General features: G+C 45.8%; 1 protein-coding gene across 1 annotated transcript in view; it reads left to right on the plus strand.

The window, feature by feature from the left end:
- The first annotated feature begins 3,114 nt into the window (after positions 1–3,114).
- Positions 3,115–15,825, plus strand: part of STARD7 (StAR related lipid transfer domain containing 7) — a 35,106-nt gene continuing 22,395 nt past the window's right edge. The window contains exons 1-4 of the mRNA XM_037807538.1: positions 3,115–3,312; positions 3,428–3,790; positions 14,534–14,742; positions 15,053–15,102. Coding sequence (XP_037663466.1) covers positions 3,483–3,790; positions 14,534–14,742; positions 15,053–15,102 — 567 coding nt within the window. The 5' untranslated portion in view covers positions 3,115–3,312; positions 3,428–3,482. The remainder of the gene's footprint in view (positions 3,313–3,427; positions 3,791–14,533; positions 14,743–15,052; positions 15,103–15,825) is intronic.

Consider the following 15,825-nt stretch of genomic DNA (forward strand, 5'->3'; position numbering starts at 1 on the left):
TACAAAACATATATCCAACAAATAACTTGTATCCAGAATACCTAAATAACTCCTACAATGCAATTAATAAAAAGACAAAAGCAAAAACCAAAAACCAGACCACAATAAAATACGGGCAAAATACCTGAAAAGACAACTCACAAAAGAAGATATACAGTCACTAAGCACATGAAAAGACACTCAACATGATTAGTCATTGAGGAAGCACAAATGAAAACCACAGTGTGATACTACTACACACCTACCAGAAGGGCTAACGGTGGCAAAGACAGACAAGGACACGGCACAACCAGAACCTTCACACACTGCTGGTGGGAACACAAAACGTACAACTACTCTGTAAAACTGTTCAGCAGTTTCTTAAAAAGTTAAACATTTACCATATAACCTAGCAATTCCTCTTCTAGGTTTTTACCCCAGAGAAAAAAATCATAAGCTCACACGATGACTTACACACAAACGTCCACAGCAGCCCAAACCGGAAACAACCCAAATGTCCATCAAGTGGTGAACGGAGAAGCAAATTCTGGCAAATCTTTGCAATGGAATACCACCCAGCAATCAAAAAGAACAAACTATGGATACACAGAACAATAAGGCTGAATCTCCAAAGCATCATGCCAAGGAAGAAGCGAGATACAACATGCTACGTACCACGTGATTTCATTCACATGAATTTCTAGAAAAGCAAAGCTGAAGTGACAGAAAGCAGATCGATGGCTGCCCAGGGCCATGGGTTGGGGGAAGGGATTGGCTGCAAAGGGGCACAAGGGAACTTTTCCAGATGATGTTAATGAAATGTTTTATAGGGTGATTGTGGCAATGAGTCCAAGCTTGTTCCAGCTCACTGCCCAGCGCGTTTCCACTTTGCGGCCCAGGGAACGGCACCCGGGTGGAGCTCAGCAGACCCTCTGAAGGGAGGTCACGGAGCTGGAAGGTGGCCGGGGAATCTGAGAAGGGGTCACCTCTGCGATCCTGCGGCCTGGTGGTGGGTCTGGGGCCTCGGTTGGTCATTAGGGCCCTAGGACAGGAAGGAGTCCTGAACAGAGACCAGGGGACAGCGAATGTAACCTGGAACCTGCCACTTACTTCTGCAGTTGTCCCTCACCCTCTCTGACCGCCGAGTTTAGGAAGTCATAGCCCTGCTTCATTTCCGCCTCCCAAATCTGGTACAAGGTCCTCTTTTGGCCAACTCTGACCTAGAACCACACAGAGCAGGGCATTCGGGGAAATCCAGTTCCCGCTTGACCCAGTTGACACCAGAACAACAAAGCGCACGTGCGCGCGCGCACACACACACAACTTAAACACCTTTCATTTCCAACTATTTATGTAAATTTTCTTAGTGCTAGCTAACAAAAATGGAAAAACAAAAGGAATAGATATGGTGAGCAACACTATTTTCTAGCCATATGTACTAATATTCTTCCAATAATGTTAATTGAAAAAAAATTAGCCTTAGGTATCTCATAATGAAATGTTCCCAAGGCATTTTAAATTTTTTGCTTGATAATTATTGACACTGGTAATATATATGTTGTCTTAATCTTATGTACTAATAGTTATGGAAATAAAAACAGTTCCAAAAAATAAATATTTTAACACTTAGAGGCTTATGATCATAAGGAATTTTTAAACATTTATTTTTTCTCTATATGCAGTTTTTGTATGTGTGGTAGAGATAAGTATAACGGTGGATCAACAAAGAATTTATGTGCAAATATATTTCATTAAGATAAAATTCTGTGGGGAAAGCAGAATGGACACACTAGGGAAACAAGTAACAATGTAAAACTTTCAGCTCTTAAAATAAGAGCTCGTTTTTTTAAAAAATAAATAAAAGCGGGTACCAAGTTGCTATGTTATTTACAGTGCACTGAATACACCTGAAAGCGAAAGAACAATCTTATTTTAAATAATACTTACAATATATCAGAAATGGCGTCGTTTGCAATCATTTAAGCCCATGAGGAAGAATTCTGGGTCAGCTTAAAAACAGGCAAAGAGGGAATAAAGCCTTTAAAACCTGTTCCGGGGAACACGAGCAAGAAAAGTTTCTCGCCAGCGGGTCGGAGAGGACGCAGGCTGGAGGCCAGGGGCGAGCCCGAAGGAAAAGGGCACCGCAGGAAAGGCGAGGGAGACACGGGGGGCGCCCGACGGGGGCTGCAGAGAGGGCACAGCGCGTGTCCAGCCCCCTGCAGAAACCCAGCCTCGGCCGCGCGAGGGCACAGAAGGGCACCCGGGAGGCCGCGCTGAGCCTCGCTCCCGAACACGCACTCGCCTCGGATGGAAACACGCCGGCGGGGCGCGCAGCCCCTCGCAGCGGGCGGAGCGGGGACGCGGAGGTCAGCCCCGAGCCCGGCGTCGCCGCGAAGCACCCGGCACCGTCCTCTGCTGTGTTCCCCTCTCCCCTCCCCGCTTTCGGGGAGAACACACCCCGACACCAACCGACCCGACCGCCCGGGGGCTCGCGGGGCGCTCCCGCTCTCTGGAGACCCGTCCGCGCTTCTTGGGAGCAGCTAACGTTGCTCACACGCCGAGCTACGGGCAAAGACTTCCGGACGCTCGGAGCCGGGCGAAGGCCTGCGCACCAGGAGGCTTTCGGAGGAACTTTCCTGGTTCGTCAGTGAGGGACTCGATGTCAGCACGGAAGAGAAACCGGCACACGGCCGAGCCCAGGGTTTCCCCGGAGGCCTGCGGCGCTTTCGTTGTAACGCGTTGGGGCCCAGAACCAGAACCGGACGCCCGTGGGGCTGCCACCCTGGCCGGCAGCGGGGCGCCTGCCCCCGGGAATCCATTCTGCGGGTCTGCGGCGGCCGGCGCCGCGCTCCCTCAGCGGAGCGGGCCGGGGAGGCGGAAGATGGCGACGGGGCCCGCGGGGCGCTTCCCGGCGCCCTTGACTGGCCCGTGCCACCTACCTTGCTAGCCAACGGCCGCGCGTGCGGGGCGGGGCCGGCGGACTGACGGTGCGCGACACCAATGAGCAGCCGGGGGCTCCGGGCCGCGCCCAATCAGGGCCCGGGGCGGGCTGCGGGTGGAAGGCGCGCGCAGCGGCCGCGGGACGCCTCCAGGGCCCTCGCCTTGTCGCTCGCCGCGCGCCCGGCACCGGGGTCCCCAGCGAGGGCGGAGGGGAGGGGCTGGCCGGTTCGCGGCCCGGGACCAGGCCCGCCTCCTGCACGGCCGCCGCCGCGACCGACTTTTCCTCAGTTGTGGCCGCGGGGAGATGAAGGGCGGCTCCTGGCCTCGGGACAGGGAGACGGGCTCCGCGCCGGCCAGCTAGAGAGGGTCTGCGGAAGGCCGCCTGCAGCCGGGCGGGCGCGGGGAAGCGGCGGCTCGGGAGGGGCCTCTCCGGGCGCGAGGGGAAGCGGCGGCTCGGGAGGGGCCTCTCCGGGCGCGAGGGGAAGCGGCGGCTCGGGAGGGGCCTCTCCGGGCGCGAGGGGAAGCGGCGGCTCGCGGGAGGCCCCGCCGGGCACGCGGCCGCCATGTTCCCGCGGAGGCCGCCCGCCGCGGTGGCGGCCTGGCTGGCGGGGCGCGCGGGCGCGCGGGGCGGCGGCCTGCTGGCGCTGCTGGCCAATCAGTGCCGCTTCGTGACGGGCCTGCGCGTGCGGCGCGCCCAGCAGATCGGGCAGCTCTACGGCCGCCTCTACTCCGACAGCTCCCGCCGCGTCCTGCTCGGCCGGCTGTGGCGCAGGCTGCGCGGCTGCCCGGGCCATGCCTCGGCCTTGATGGCGGCCCTGGCCGGCGTCTTCGCGTGGGACGAGGAGCGGATCCAGGAGGAGGAGCTGCAGAGGTGGGGAGGGGTCCGGGGGCGAGGCGGCGGGTGGCTCCCTCTGGGCGGTCACGTCCTTCTGCCCGGCGCGCGGCGGGAGCGGGACCCTGCGTAGGGAGCGCGGGGGGCACCGAAGAAAGCGCGTGGGGAAGACCAAGTGGCTAGCGAGGGCGAGGGAGCCGCGCTCGTGCAGGCGCGAGTTGAAACCAGCATGTCGCCCTGCGACTCGCGAAACCCCCACCCGGGTCCACAGGGACCCAGGCTTGGTCATCGTGACGCGCACCGTGGCCGGGTTGGGAGGCTGGCAGGGGTTTTGCCCTCCTTGGACAAACCCGGTAGCCCAGACGTTTTAACCTGTACGAATTAGGTCAGGGTTTTTGGTTTCTTTAATTAGAACGTGGAGTACTGTTTCGTTGGGCTCTGATTCCGCGCTGTCATCAGAACTGCGTGGGAAGCGCAGTGCCATTGATTGGATTTGTTAATCTGTAGTTTTCAAGGAAGCTCAAGGGGAACCCTGCCTGGGCTCTTCGGCCGTACACGTTGTCTCCGAATGTGCTTTTTAGCAATGCTTTTCACTGCTCGCCTGCCCACCCCCCTCCCCATCCCCAGCTCTGAAACTTCCCTAAGACCGATTTCAGGGTCCTGGGACAGCCCCCTCTTCCTGATAAGTCCCTGATAAGTTTATTCCAGACCTTTTTCCAACAGGGAGATACCCTTTCAACCTTTTATTCACATTTTTGGTTAGGTTTAAAATGGAAATACCGCAGTGAAGAAGTTGACCCTGTGGCCTCTTGGGAGGCAAAACACCTGATGGCCAGGCAGCTGTTTGTGCCCGCTGTGAGTTGTGGGTAAATGTAAGGCTATTTAAAGACTGGGAATACTTTTCCTAGCAGGGAAGATGATTTGTGAATGCAAGTTAAAGTCACCACCTAGACAAGGAGCAAAAGAAAACTAACAGAAATGAGAAAAAAACCCCACCTGTCCATTTGTTTTAATCTGAGAAATTGCCAGTAACTTTGGATTTGGATTATTCTGTTTTTGACAATGAAATACTTGACGTTCCACGGTGGTGAAGTTTGAGGTGAAAATCCCCGGTTGGATCTGTGTGGGACACAGGAAGAGGAACAGAGGCTGCTGTGTCCGAAAGGCACGGAGGGTGCTGTTTTGGGGGCGGGGGTCCGACAGTGTTGGGACTCAGGTGGTAGATTTCACTCTTTGGCTCACTTCATGTGTTTTTATGGATGTGTCCCAGAGCCTCTGTTTTCCAGTTCTCCTATTTGCAGGAGCTAAGAGGGAAAAAGCAAGCTAGGAAATGAGTGTGGGAAACATCTGGGTCTGTAGCTGACCCGCACGTGGGAGAGGTCTGCGGGTCCGTGACCCAGCCAGGTATCGTTCTCCCACGCTCTTGCTGGCGGTCTCTGCACCTGGGTGCAGTTCAGGCACTCGATTCTGATCCTCCAAGAGAGGCGTGATCCCCAGGCCACCAGCTTCGGCCCTTCAGAAACATGGACGAAGGCCAGGCAGCAAGCTCTGAAGGCTTTTGGCCCTCCTCAGGGCTGTGATCGAAAGGCCTTCACTGAACACTTTGTTGTCCATTTCATGCTTGAATTGTGTTTCTAATACTTAAGATTTGATCAAGTTGCCCCCCCGAGGATCGTTTTTGGTTTTGTTTTTAGTATTTGCTACCTTGATAGGGAGACATGTGACATGCTATTCAGCTACATCTTGGCTAGACAGCGGTTCCTTAGGTCTTTGTTCTGACAGCTTGTTCTTTCTGTTTTACTGAAGAGGATATTCTGGATATCCTTTTTGTCTGGTGATTATTGTCTTTGCTTTGAAATAATCGTTGCTGAAGCTGTTGTGGCTAGTGTAGGACTTCTTGTCCTTGCTGGCTGATTTGGGATGGCTTCCATGGTGGTGCTCAGCTGAGTGTATCTGCAAGTGCACTTCTTTCATTGTTAATAGACGAAGAGCATGACTGTAACCTGGCCCCTGAAATCAAAGCCTTTGGCTATCCTGTGTTCTTTCTGTACCAGCTTGTCTTTGTGTAAATTCATTCTGATGTTACCATCTTGGCATAACTGTGGGGCGTGCAGGATATCTCTCTGTGTGTTTTAACTGACGTGTGTATTCCTGGATTAGTTTCCTTTTGGAATGAAAAGTTATAACCTTGCTTTCTATTCTATTGTGCTTAAGAACGTCTTACCGAGTGGGTTCTCATTAATAGCAATAGCAAGAATATTTGAGAAAGGAAATGGCTTGTACAGAGTGTTGTCGACTCACTGCTGGGGGCCGGGTGGCAGTCGGGTCTTTTAGTTTCCTTACCCAGTTGGCTTCAATTAAGCCACCAAACAGAATAATTCTCCGTCACTGCTTTTGGTGCCAGCTAGAGCCAGAGGCAAATCTTAATAGAAAAATTACAGAAATAACTTTTTTTATTGCTTTGGAATGTTAAAAAAAAAAGGCAGCGGCAAAAAGAGGAAGGAAGTTAAGAAATATGAAGTGCTAGGGGAAAAAATGTTCCATTACCCCCCCTTTAAGTTACATTTCAATCCTCTAGAATTTTGAGTGAATAAGTTTCATGAAGAAAATTGACCGTTTCCCCTATTTTTGTCTCCTGGGGCATTTAAAATACTTTAATATTTCAGTATGTTATTAACTAGATAAATGATCAACATAAAGTCCTTTTGGCTTAAAGGAATTACTATTTCTGGCACTGTCACTTTTGGGTATCTTATTGCCATACCCTTCTTAGGTCATCAGAACTACAAAAAGCTGACTTGAACTTACTTATCCATTGAACGGTGGGCTCAGAATTGCAGTGAGTTAGTTTATCTTTTATTTCTAGGCATATCCCATATCAGTGTTGAAAGTCCTTACTCTGACAATAGCTTGGGATTTGAGGAGTGAGTCTGATGGAATGAGGCACTTGTCTCATTGAAATTACTTAATGCAGAGATAACTTCATTTGGATCATTTTGAAGCCTTCTGTCAAGCTCTAGGCTGAGGGCAAGGCTGCTAGAAGCGGACGTGGTTATCCTAATTACTCTCTCTTCAGGGTTATATGCCGCAGTCTCCATGGCTCCCAGTCCAGCCCTTCTCAAATACTGAAATGATTTTAGTTTTGGGGAAATGGAAGCATTGGCTTCTTTCCTTGCTCCTCTTGCTAACTGGCAGGTTGTTACTGATTTGGAAATAATCTTTTGTCCTTCTTTCCTCTGTTCTTATTACTTCAGTCTCTTGGATAATTCAAGCAGGATTTGGCACAGCAGGCTAAAGAGAAGTGTGGTGAGAGGGAGTTGTATTGACACTTTACATTTCATGGTGCAGTTGTGCATTGGTGGTGTGCTGTTCAAAGAAAAGAATGTTATGCCTCTACAAGACATTCCCATCTCCCTTCAGGGACTTAGTTTCACAATTTAACTCAAGGCCATCAGTGACCTTTAATTATATAGGAGTGCTTAATTAAGCGGTGGGTCAGAGCACTGTGCCTATTAGTCTTAGACGGCCATTAGAAAATACTGCCTGTGGTCATGCATCTTTTTGGAACCTTTAGGAGTCTTTCAGTTAACAAGACATTGCACAGATGGAAACAGATTCCTGCCCGTTTTCTCTCGTGGGAGCGACGTTCAGGTGTGGTGCTTACGGAATGGCAGGCTTCCAGTTCCGGGACAGGCTGTCATTCGTGCCCACGGTGCCCCCGTTGTTCCCTGACCAGGGCAAGCCGTGCTTTTGTTTTTGCTTTCTCCTCTGCAAGATCTTATTGTCTATTCTAAGGTTCTTTACTTCTGTACTGTCTGCAGTGGCAGCAGACAATCCAGTTTTTCAACATTTAATGCAAATTTGGAAACTTTCTTTGTACTGGTGGGCTCTTGGCTGCAGACAGAGTAACTGGTACTAACAGATGTCGGCCAGAAAGGAATCAATGGGAAGGGTGGCCCTTGGAGACCAGCCCGGAGCTGCCTGGGAGGTCTGTTAGGCAGCCTGGATGGCCCCTCAGCACCCTCGGGGATGGCTGAGACTAATCTCAAAAGACCCAGTGCCTGTGCATTGTGTCCCCCACCGGGGGCCTCAGATTGACCTCCCTGGAATGGGGAGTTGTGCTCTGACTGCCCAGGGCATGTTCAGACCAGCCCTGCTGATGACAGGATAAACTCAATGGCGTGGCCCTACCAGAGAATGTTAGTATGCCAGGAAAACATGGGTGATCCTTGAAAACCTTGTGCCAAGTGAAAGAAGCCAGACCAAAAGGTCACACATTGCATGATTCTATTTTTATGAAATGTTCAGAACAGGCAAATCATGGACACAGAAATAGATCCATGATTGCCAGGGGATAAAAGAAGAGGGGAAAGGGCAGTGACTGCTGATGGGGAGGGAGTGCTTTTTGGGGTGAAGAAAGTATTCTGGAATTAGATAGCAGTGATGGTTGTAAACTTTGTGAATACACTGAGTTGTAAACTCTAAAAGGAATTATGTCTCAGTGACAAAAACGATGCAAAAATATACTCTTAACTATCCTGCAACTTGCTCGTCTATTCATAGTAAATTTTTCATATTTTTTCTTTGTTTGCAGGTAGCTTTAATTCATTATCAATTTTAGTGATCTGTTTGAATATATAAAAATATGCATAGTGTTGATGGGCATTTAGGTTGCTTTTATTTGTTGGCTTGCTATTTCGGGCTCTGCTTCTTTCATGTCTCTTGGGCTTATGTGTAAGAGTCTGTGTGTGGTCCAGACTTGTGAGTGAAATTGTTGGGTCAAAGAATATATGTGTCTTGAGCTTCAATACATACTGCCAGAGTGCTCTCCAAAGAGAATCTACTGTTTTCATAATTAAGTTTTTAAAGAAGATGTCATCATACCCTAGCTGAAGCTTGTGAAGTGCTTGGATTTATTCACCACTGAAGTGTTCATCCAGTTTACCAGGCTGTTATCTCTGCTGCAGTGTGGAAAGGTTTCCCCCTGGGGAATACTGCATTTTAAGTGTAAAAAAAATACTAGAAATTAAAATAGGAAAGGCAGTTTTCTAGCCTCTAATGGAATATAAACAGAACATTTTGTTAGTGTCATACTGGATTCCAAAATTTCTCATGCTATTTTGCATGATTGGTTATTGAAGGAAAACATTTTGAATACTTTAGTGTTTTGTTTTGTTTGGATGTAATCATTTGTAGTGGTTTTTTTTTTAATAGTAACTTTCCAAATATGGCATAATAAAGACACTTTTCAAATATTTTTAATTACCTTTTTAGTTGGAGGTAGATACTTCTTAACTGCTTAAATAAGCTTTTAAGTGAACCAGATCAGTTTTTTTTTAATGCAATTTCATTGAGCTATATTCACACATCATACAATCCATCCAAAGGGTACAATCAAATGGCTCACAGCATCGTCGCATAGTTGTGCATTCTGAGATGAGTTTTTTGTTTTTGTTTTTGTTTTAGAATGGTTAAATAAGTAGTGGTTTATTCTTACAGTGTAATACTATTGAGCAGTAAAAAAAAAAAAAAAGACAAACTACAGATTCATGCAACAACATAATTTCACATCTTAATGTTTAATAAGGAAGCCAGCCACAAAGTACTACGTACAATATGGTTACATTTATATAAAGTATACATATTTAGGTCATTAAGTTATAAAGGAAAGCAAGGAAGTTATCACTATAAAGAAAAGGAGAGTATTACAGCTGGAAGCACAGGGAGGCAGAAGATAGTGATTAGGCTGGAGCCTGAAGGAGCTTCTAGAATACAACTGATATTCTGTTTCTTGACCTCTGTGGTAGTTACAATGTAGTTTTCTCTATAATGATCTATTAAGTTGTACATTTATTATAGACCGGTACAGTACTATCCCAGTACAGTATTTCAGGATGAGATAAAATTAGAACTATTGAAATGTGTTTATTGCATTTCCTAGAATGGCTTAAATATATTATCTAGATTTCCATCTCTCTTTACACTGTCTTTCAGTATTTGATAGTCTGTTTACAGCTCACAGATACGTGAAAATCTTCAACAACTGGCAACAATTCCGGCACCATCACTGGTTTCATCCTCCTGGGCTTCCCTTGCCCCGGGGAGGGACAGATTCTGCTCTTTGTGCTCTTCTCTATTGTCTCCCTCCCGACCCTCATGGGGAAGCTTCTTCTGTGCTGTGCGCTGGAATCAGAGACTTCGTGGTCATGTACATCCTGCTCTCCAACTTCTCCTTCCTGGAGATCTGGTGTGTCACTTCCACTGTCCCCAACATGTTGGCCAACTTCCTTTCTGACACCAAGGTCATCTCCTTCTCTGGGTGCTTTCTCCAGTTCTTTTTCTTCTCCCTGGGTTCTACGGAATGTTTTACTTGGCAGTGAGACATTTGATCGGTATCTTGCCATCTGCTGGCCTCTCCACTATCCGGCCATTATGACTGGATGTCTCTGCACCAATCTTGTGGTCAGCCACTGGGTACTTGGATTCCTCTGGTTCCTGATTCCTGTCAGCATCATTTCCCAGATGTCCTTCTGTGGATCCAGGATCATTGACCACTTACTTCCTCTGTGATCCAGGTCCTCTAATAGCACTCACCAGTACCAGAACTCCTATAATTGCGTTGACCAGCAGCTCCACCTTAAGTTCTCTACTTTTGTTTATTCCATTTCTCTTCATCATGGGGTCATATGCTTTGGTCCTTAGAGCTGTGTTGAGGGTCCCTTCAGCAGCTGGACGAAGGAAGGCCTTCTCCACCTGTGGTTCCCATCTGGCTATAATTTCACTTTTCTGTGGCTCAGGGATGGTCATGTATGTGCACCCAACATCAGACCATGAAGCCTGAATACAGAAGACTGTGACTTTGTTTTATTCTGTGGTTACTCCACTCATTAACCCATTGATACATATTCTCCTCCCTGGATTGGTAACATTCTGACTGGCTCGAAATTTTTGGGTTTCATGGCTTTTTCCATCACCTGGTGATGTTGTCTCCCCAGATCAGTTTTTGATGAAAAATACATCTGAAAGAATAAGAAATTATTTCTTAGTACAGTGCATGCTTGTCAATTTAGGCTTATATCTCAATACCAGTGTACTTTTTTAAAAATAACTTTTTATTTCTATTTTAAAAAGGAAAACATGTTCATAATAAAACTTTAGAAAGGTATGGATAAGAAAAAAAGAAAACAGATGCTGTCTAATGGCTATTTCACACAGAGATACCCATTGACATCTTAGTTAATTTTTTCCAGATTTTTGAAGATTTTTCATAAGCGTGTTTACTGTACATAAGTTTTGCAAATTTTTTCATTTAATAATATATCTTTAACATTTTTCTATTGTATCAGGTATTCTTTTAGAAGCAGCATCATTTTTAATGTCTGCATGATATTTATGCCTCTTTAACTGATCTCACTGTTGGAAGAATAAGCTGTTTGTAATATTTTGCCATTACAAATAACAATGCTTAGGTAAAATCATTCTTTATATATAGCCATTATACACATCTTCATAAATTTCTAGAAGTATAATTGCTGGGGCAAAGAGTATGCATGCTTTTTTAGTCTAAAGTTTTGTCAATTATCCTTCAGAAAATTCTGCCGGTTTATATATATACATATTTGAAGATGATGAATTCAGATTTTTGTGTACCCTTAGTTGATTATTATTATCCTTATAGTTAACATTAGAGCACTTCTTATGTGCTAGGTACTAAACACTTTACATCTAATTTAATCTTTATTTACTCTTCACAACCAGCCTTTGAGGTAGGTGCTATTAGTATCCCCATTTCACAGATTAAAAATAAATAGGGACTGGTTAAGTAATTTAATATTCTAGGTAGTGAGCATTGGGGTGGGGTTTGAACTCACAAACCCAAATTTTTTTATTCATTACTCTGTATACTGTCTTAAATTCATGCCATGAGAAGCTGTCATATAAGCTTTTTTTAAAAATGTAATTTTATTGAAATATATTCACATCATACAATCATCCAAAGTGTCCAGTTTTTCAGTTTTATCATATAGTTGTACATTCATCACTACAGTCAATTTCTGAACATTTTCATTACTCCAAAAAATAAAAATAAGAATTAAAGTAAAAAGAACACCCAAAACCCATAGTCCCCTCCTCCATATTGTTCATGTACTTTTTGTCCCCATTTTTCTACTCATTTGTCCATACACTGGGTAAAGGGAGTATGAGCATAAGGTTTTCACAGTCACATGGTCATACCTATAAGCTGTATAGTTACACGCTTGCCTTCAAGAATCAATGCTACTGGGTTGCAGTTCAACAGTTTAAGTTATTTCCTTCTGACTATTCTAATAAACTAAAAACTAAAAAGGGATATCTATGTAATGCTTAAGAGTACCTCCAGAATGACCTCTTGACTCCATTTGCAATCTCTCAGCCACTGGAACTTTGTTTTGTATCAGTTCCCTCCCCTTTGGTCAAGAAGGCTTTCTCAGTCCCACGTTGCCGGGTCCAGGCTCATCCCCGGAGGTCACATTCCACACTGACAGGGAGACTTACACCCCTGGGAGTCATGTCCCACTTAGTGGGGAGGGCAGTGAGTTTACCTGCCGAGTTGGGGTTCTTAAAATTTTCGCAGAATATAGACTGTTTATGTAAGATTTTTCACTGTTCTTTGAAAGACATTAAACTGGTCATTTTGGAAGAGTCTGATCGAGGCCCAAACACCAGAAACACCTTGCTCAGTTAATGAGCCGACCTCGTTTGTGAGTGGTCCCCGGTGCTGTGTGCTCTCCTTCCTACCCGAGGAGGAGGTGCTGTGCGGTAGCCCCCTGCCTGAGCGGGCGGCCTGGGAGCTGCTGGTGCACTCCATTTTGGGTGAGGCCGTGTCTCTGAGTTGCGCTCAAGCACACTCGCCTTTCTCTCCACGCACTGGACGCCCTAGCCGTCGTGTGAGCCGGCTTCCCACTCCCTTCACGGTGGGTCCGAGAGCCCGGGTTGGCCTGGAATTCATTGGGCAGAATGTTGGACTTTTCTTTAATGGTGAAGCTCAGTTTTGGGTGTTTAAACATGTGACTTATAAAATGATCACATGGGAGGAGTGACAGAGGGAAAATTTCACATACCTTAATGGGAAACAAGCAAAAAAATTTCAGCCATTGCCCCTCCCCCTCGAATGTGTGACAGTGTCAGGGATATTCCTGTGTAAGTAGCTCCCTGAGAGTGGCGGTCCTCGTGGTTCCGTGAGCAGGACATGGGGGACACAAGCGCCTTGTAACCCTACGGGGAACCCGGTGCTTTAGAACGAGTCCTCTGGAATGTGTCCAGGTGCCAGAGGGAGTCTAGTTCTTCCCTTTTAAGCTGTGTTTAGGTTTTGAGTTTTCGTTGTGTGCAAAGGGCTAAATCAGGCATATAACAGGAATTACATTAAAAAACTAGCTGCCCTTGAAGCATTTGTAAGGACTTGTCCTACAAGCTGGGTTCCTTTCAGGCAAGTGTTTTAGAAGAATTTACATTCTTCTAAATGTTGGTTTCCTTTCAACTAAGAGACTCAGAATTTTAATGAGATATTTGTTGGTTTTCAAGAATATTTTAACGTTTTAGTTCTTACTTTAAATGTTGCACTGTTTTCCCCACTTAAATTTTCTTTTTTTTCCCCCTTTGGGTTGGTCTGTGAGGCCGAGTTCCACAATTCTGTTGTAAACTTGCTGAGGTCAAAGGCCATTTCCTTGTTTTGCTTCCCTTGTGGTTGCTTTCCAGATACTCATTCAGTGCCCTTATGAGCCAGGCACTGTGCTAGTTCAACCCAGTATGTGCTCAGTCACCATTAGTTGGATGATGCAGCAGAGAGCATTTGAGTTCACATAACGGTTCTCCCATTCAGGGTGGTTTTTTGTTTTTTGTTTTTTTCCCCAGTTTTTCATTTTAGACATTTTGGTAAGTGGCAAGGAACAGAGATTTGAAATGAAAATGAAAAAGGTTGACAGTACCAAGTTTCAGCAAGATGTGGAGCAGCCAGGACTCTTTAGCATTACTGGTGTGAGTGTAAAATGGTATAACCACTTTGGGAAATTGTTTGGCAACACTATACGCTCTTCGACTCCTTTGTATTTATCGAGGGGAAATGAAAGCATATGCCACACAGACTTGTATAAGAATGTTCTTGAGCAGCTTTTTTGATTAGGGCCAAAAAATGGAAACAGTGCAAATGTCCATCAACATGTGCATGGACAAATAAACAGGTGTTTTCAAATAATGGAATACTAAGGAATAATGATAATAAACTAATATACCTAACAATATGAACGAAACTCAAAAACATTGAGTGAGAGAAGCCAGTTAAAGAATGCACACTAGAATACGGTTCTATGACATTTAAGAACTGGTGAAACTAATCTGTGGTGATAGCAGTCAGGACAGTGGTTGCCTGTGGGAGGGTGACTGATTGGGAAGCGATATGGGGTACGAGGGAAGGTGGAACCTTTTGAGGTGCTGGAAATATTCTCCTTCTTGATTTGGGAGATGGTTATGTGGTTGTGGTTTTGTCAAAATCCATTGAGCTGGACAGTGAAGATTTACATATTTTATTGTATGTAAATTAGGCCTCCAAGTATTGTTAGCATAAAAAAACAGTGGAAATGAACAAATGAACAAGTACATTGCCCATATTCTAAACCAATACCCAACTACCAAAAAGGATTATTTATCTGTATTTCTGCTTGACAGTATTTGCCTTTACAAAAGAATGACAAATGAAAATCTTAAAAGTTTGGGCCAACATTTAAAAAATCTTTCTCTCCGTTTCAGATCCATTGATGAGATGAAACGGTTGGAGGAAATGTCACGCATGTTTCAGAGCTCCGGAGTTGAGTGCCATCCCGCAGAAACAAAATCCCAAACAGAAGGGAATGAAAATCCGGACAGCCAAGAGCAGCCATGGGAAATGGTGATGGATAAGAAACATTTTAAGCTGTGGCGGCGCCCAATTACAGGCACCCACCTTTACCAGTATCGAGGTGAGCCGCGCTCGGCTGCCTTGAAGCGTGGGACTTCTTGTCCTCGTACCTCCCTAAATTGCTCGCTTCTTGTTGTTTCTCAACATGCCGTGATTTTTGGGTGTGATTTTTCCTCTCCGCAATGACAAGGGTGTCGGTCTCCATTGCTCTGGGTTGTCTTGTCTTGCTCTGTTGTCCCAGCCTGACCTGTCGTGTCTGACTCTGCCTTTAGGCCTGTCAGTGCTGCCGAACGAAACGTCATTGAGGGATGGGCGTGGGGTGAGTGGTGGGAGAGTGGGGAGCGGCCCCTCATTCTTTCTTGTCGTTCTAGTTTTTGGAACCTACACGGATGTGACACCCCGGCAGTTCTTCAATGTTCAGGTGAGTTTTTCTTCTCAGATTTTGAACCTCTAAGTGTAGAGAGCCAGTTGCCACTGTCCTGTTGAATAATTTCTCTGAGTCAGATGACATTCGCTTCTATCCATCCATCTCTGGATCTCTCTTCCTCTCATCCCACATCAAATAGCACCTGGGTAAACGTTTAGCTTGTAATTTCTTCATCTGTCCCATGAGGAGGAGACTGTTGGAAGGATAAAGGAGAGGAATGGATTTGAATGCTTTAAGATATTTTATAAGACTTTATTGTTTCATATTTAACAATTTAAAAATCATTTTTATGATAAAGATGTAGAATAATTTCGAAAATTCCTTGCCGTTTTCCTTGGGCCTTGTAATAATTTGCCTGGCATGTGGTGCGGCTGTTTTGTGTGTTACTTAGATTAGACGGTTTGAGCTTATTTCATAATCCAACTTGCCCACCTGAATCATACCAGGCTTCCTTTTATTTCCCACATTTTTGGCTCTGTTTAGAGTTTGGAGTTAGTTAAGCTTTGTTTCTTTAGCTTGCTTTTATTAAGCATGGGTCAGCACCTATTTGAGGCCCCTTGCAGACAGTCAGCACCAATTGCCTGAGTGTCCTTCCACCGGTACCTGTTTTGTTTCTTCCCCAACTCCAGAATACTTTTCTGCTGGGCGAGTTGATGACGGTTATTTGCAGTTAGGTATTTTGAAGTCGTTTTCCCCATAAGTATTCATAACTGCAAA

The sequence above is a fragment of the Choloepus didactylus genome, chromosome 17, assembly GCF_015220235.1.
Source record: "Choloepus didactylus isolate mChoDid1 chromosome 17, mChoDid1.pri, whole genome shotgun sequence".
Lineage (NCBI taxonomy): Eukaryota > Metazoa > Chordata > Mammalia > Pilosa > Megalonychidae > Choloepus > Choloepus didactylus.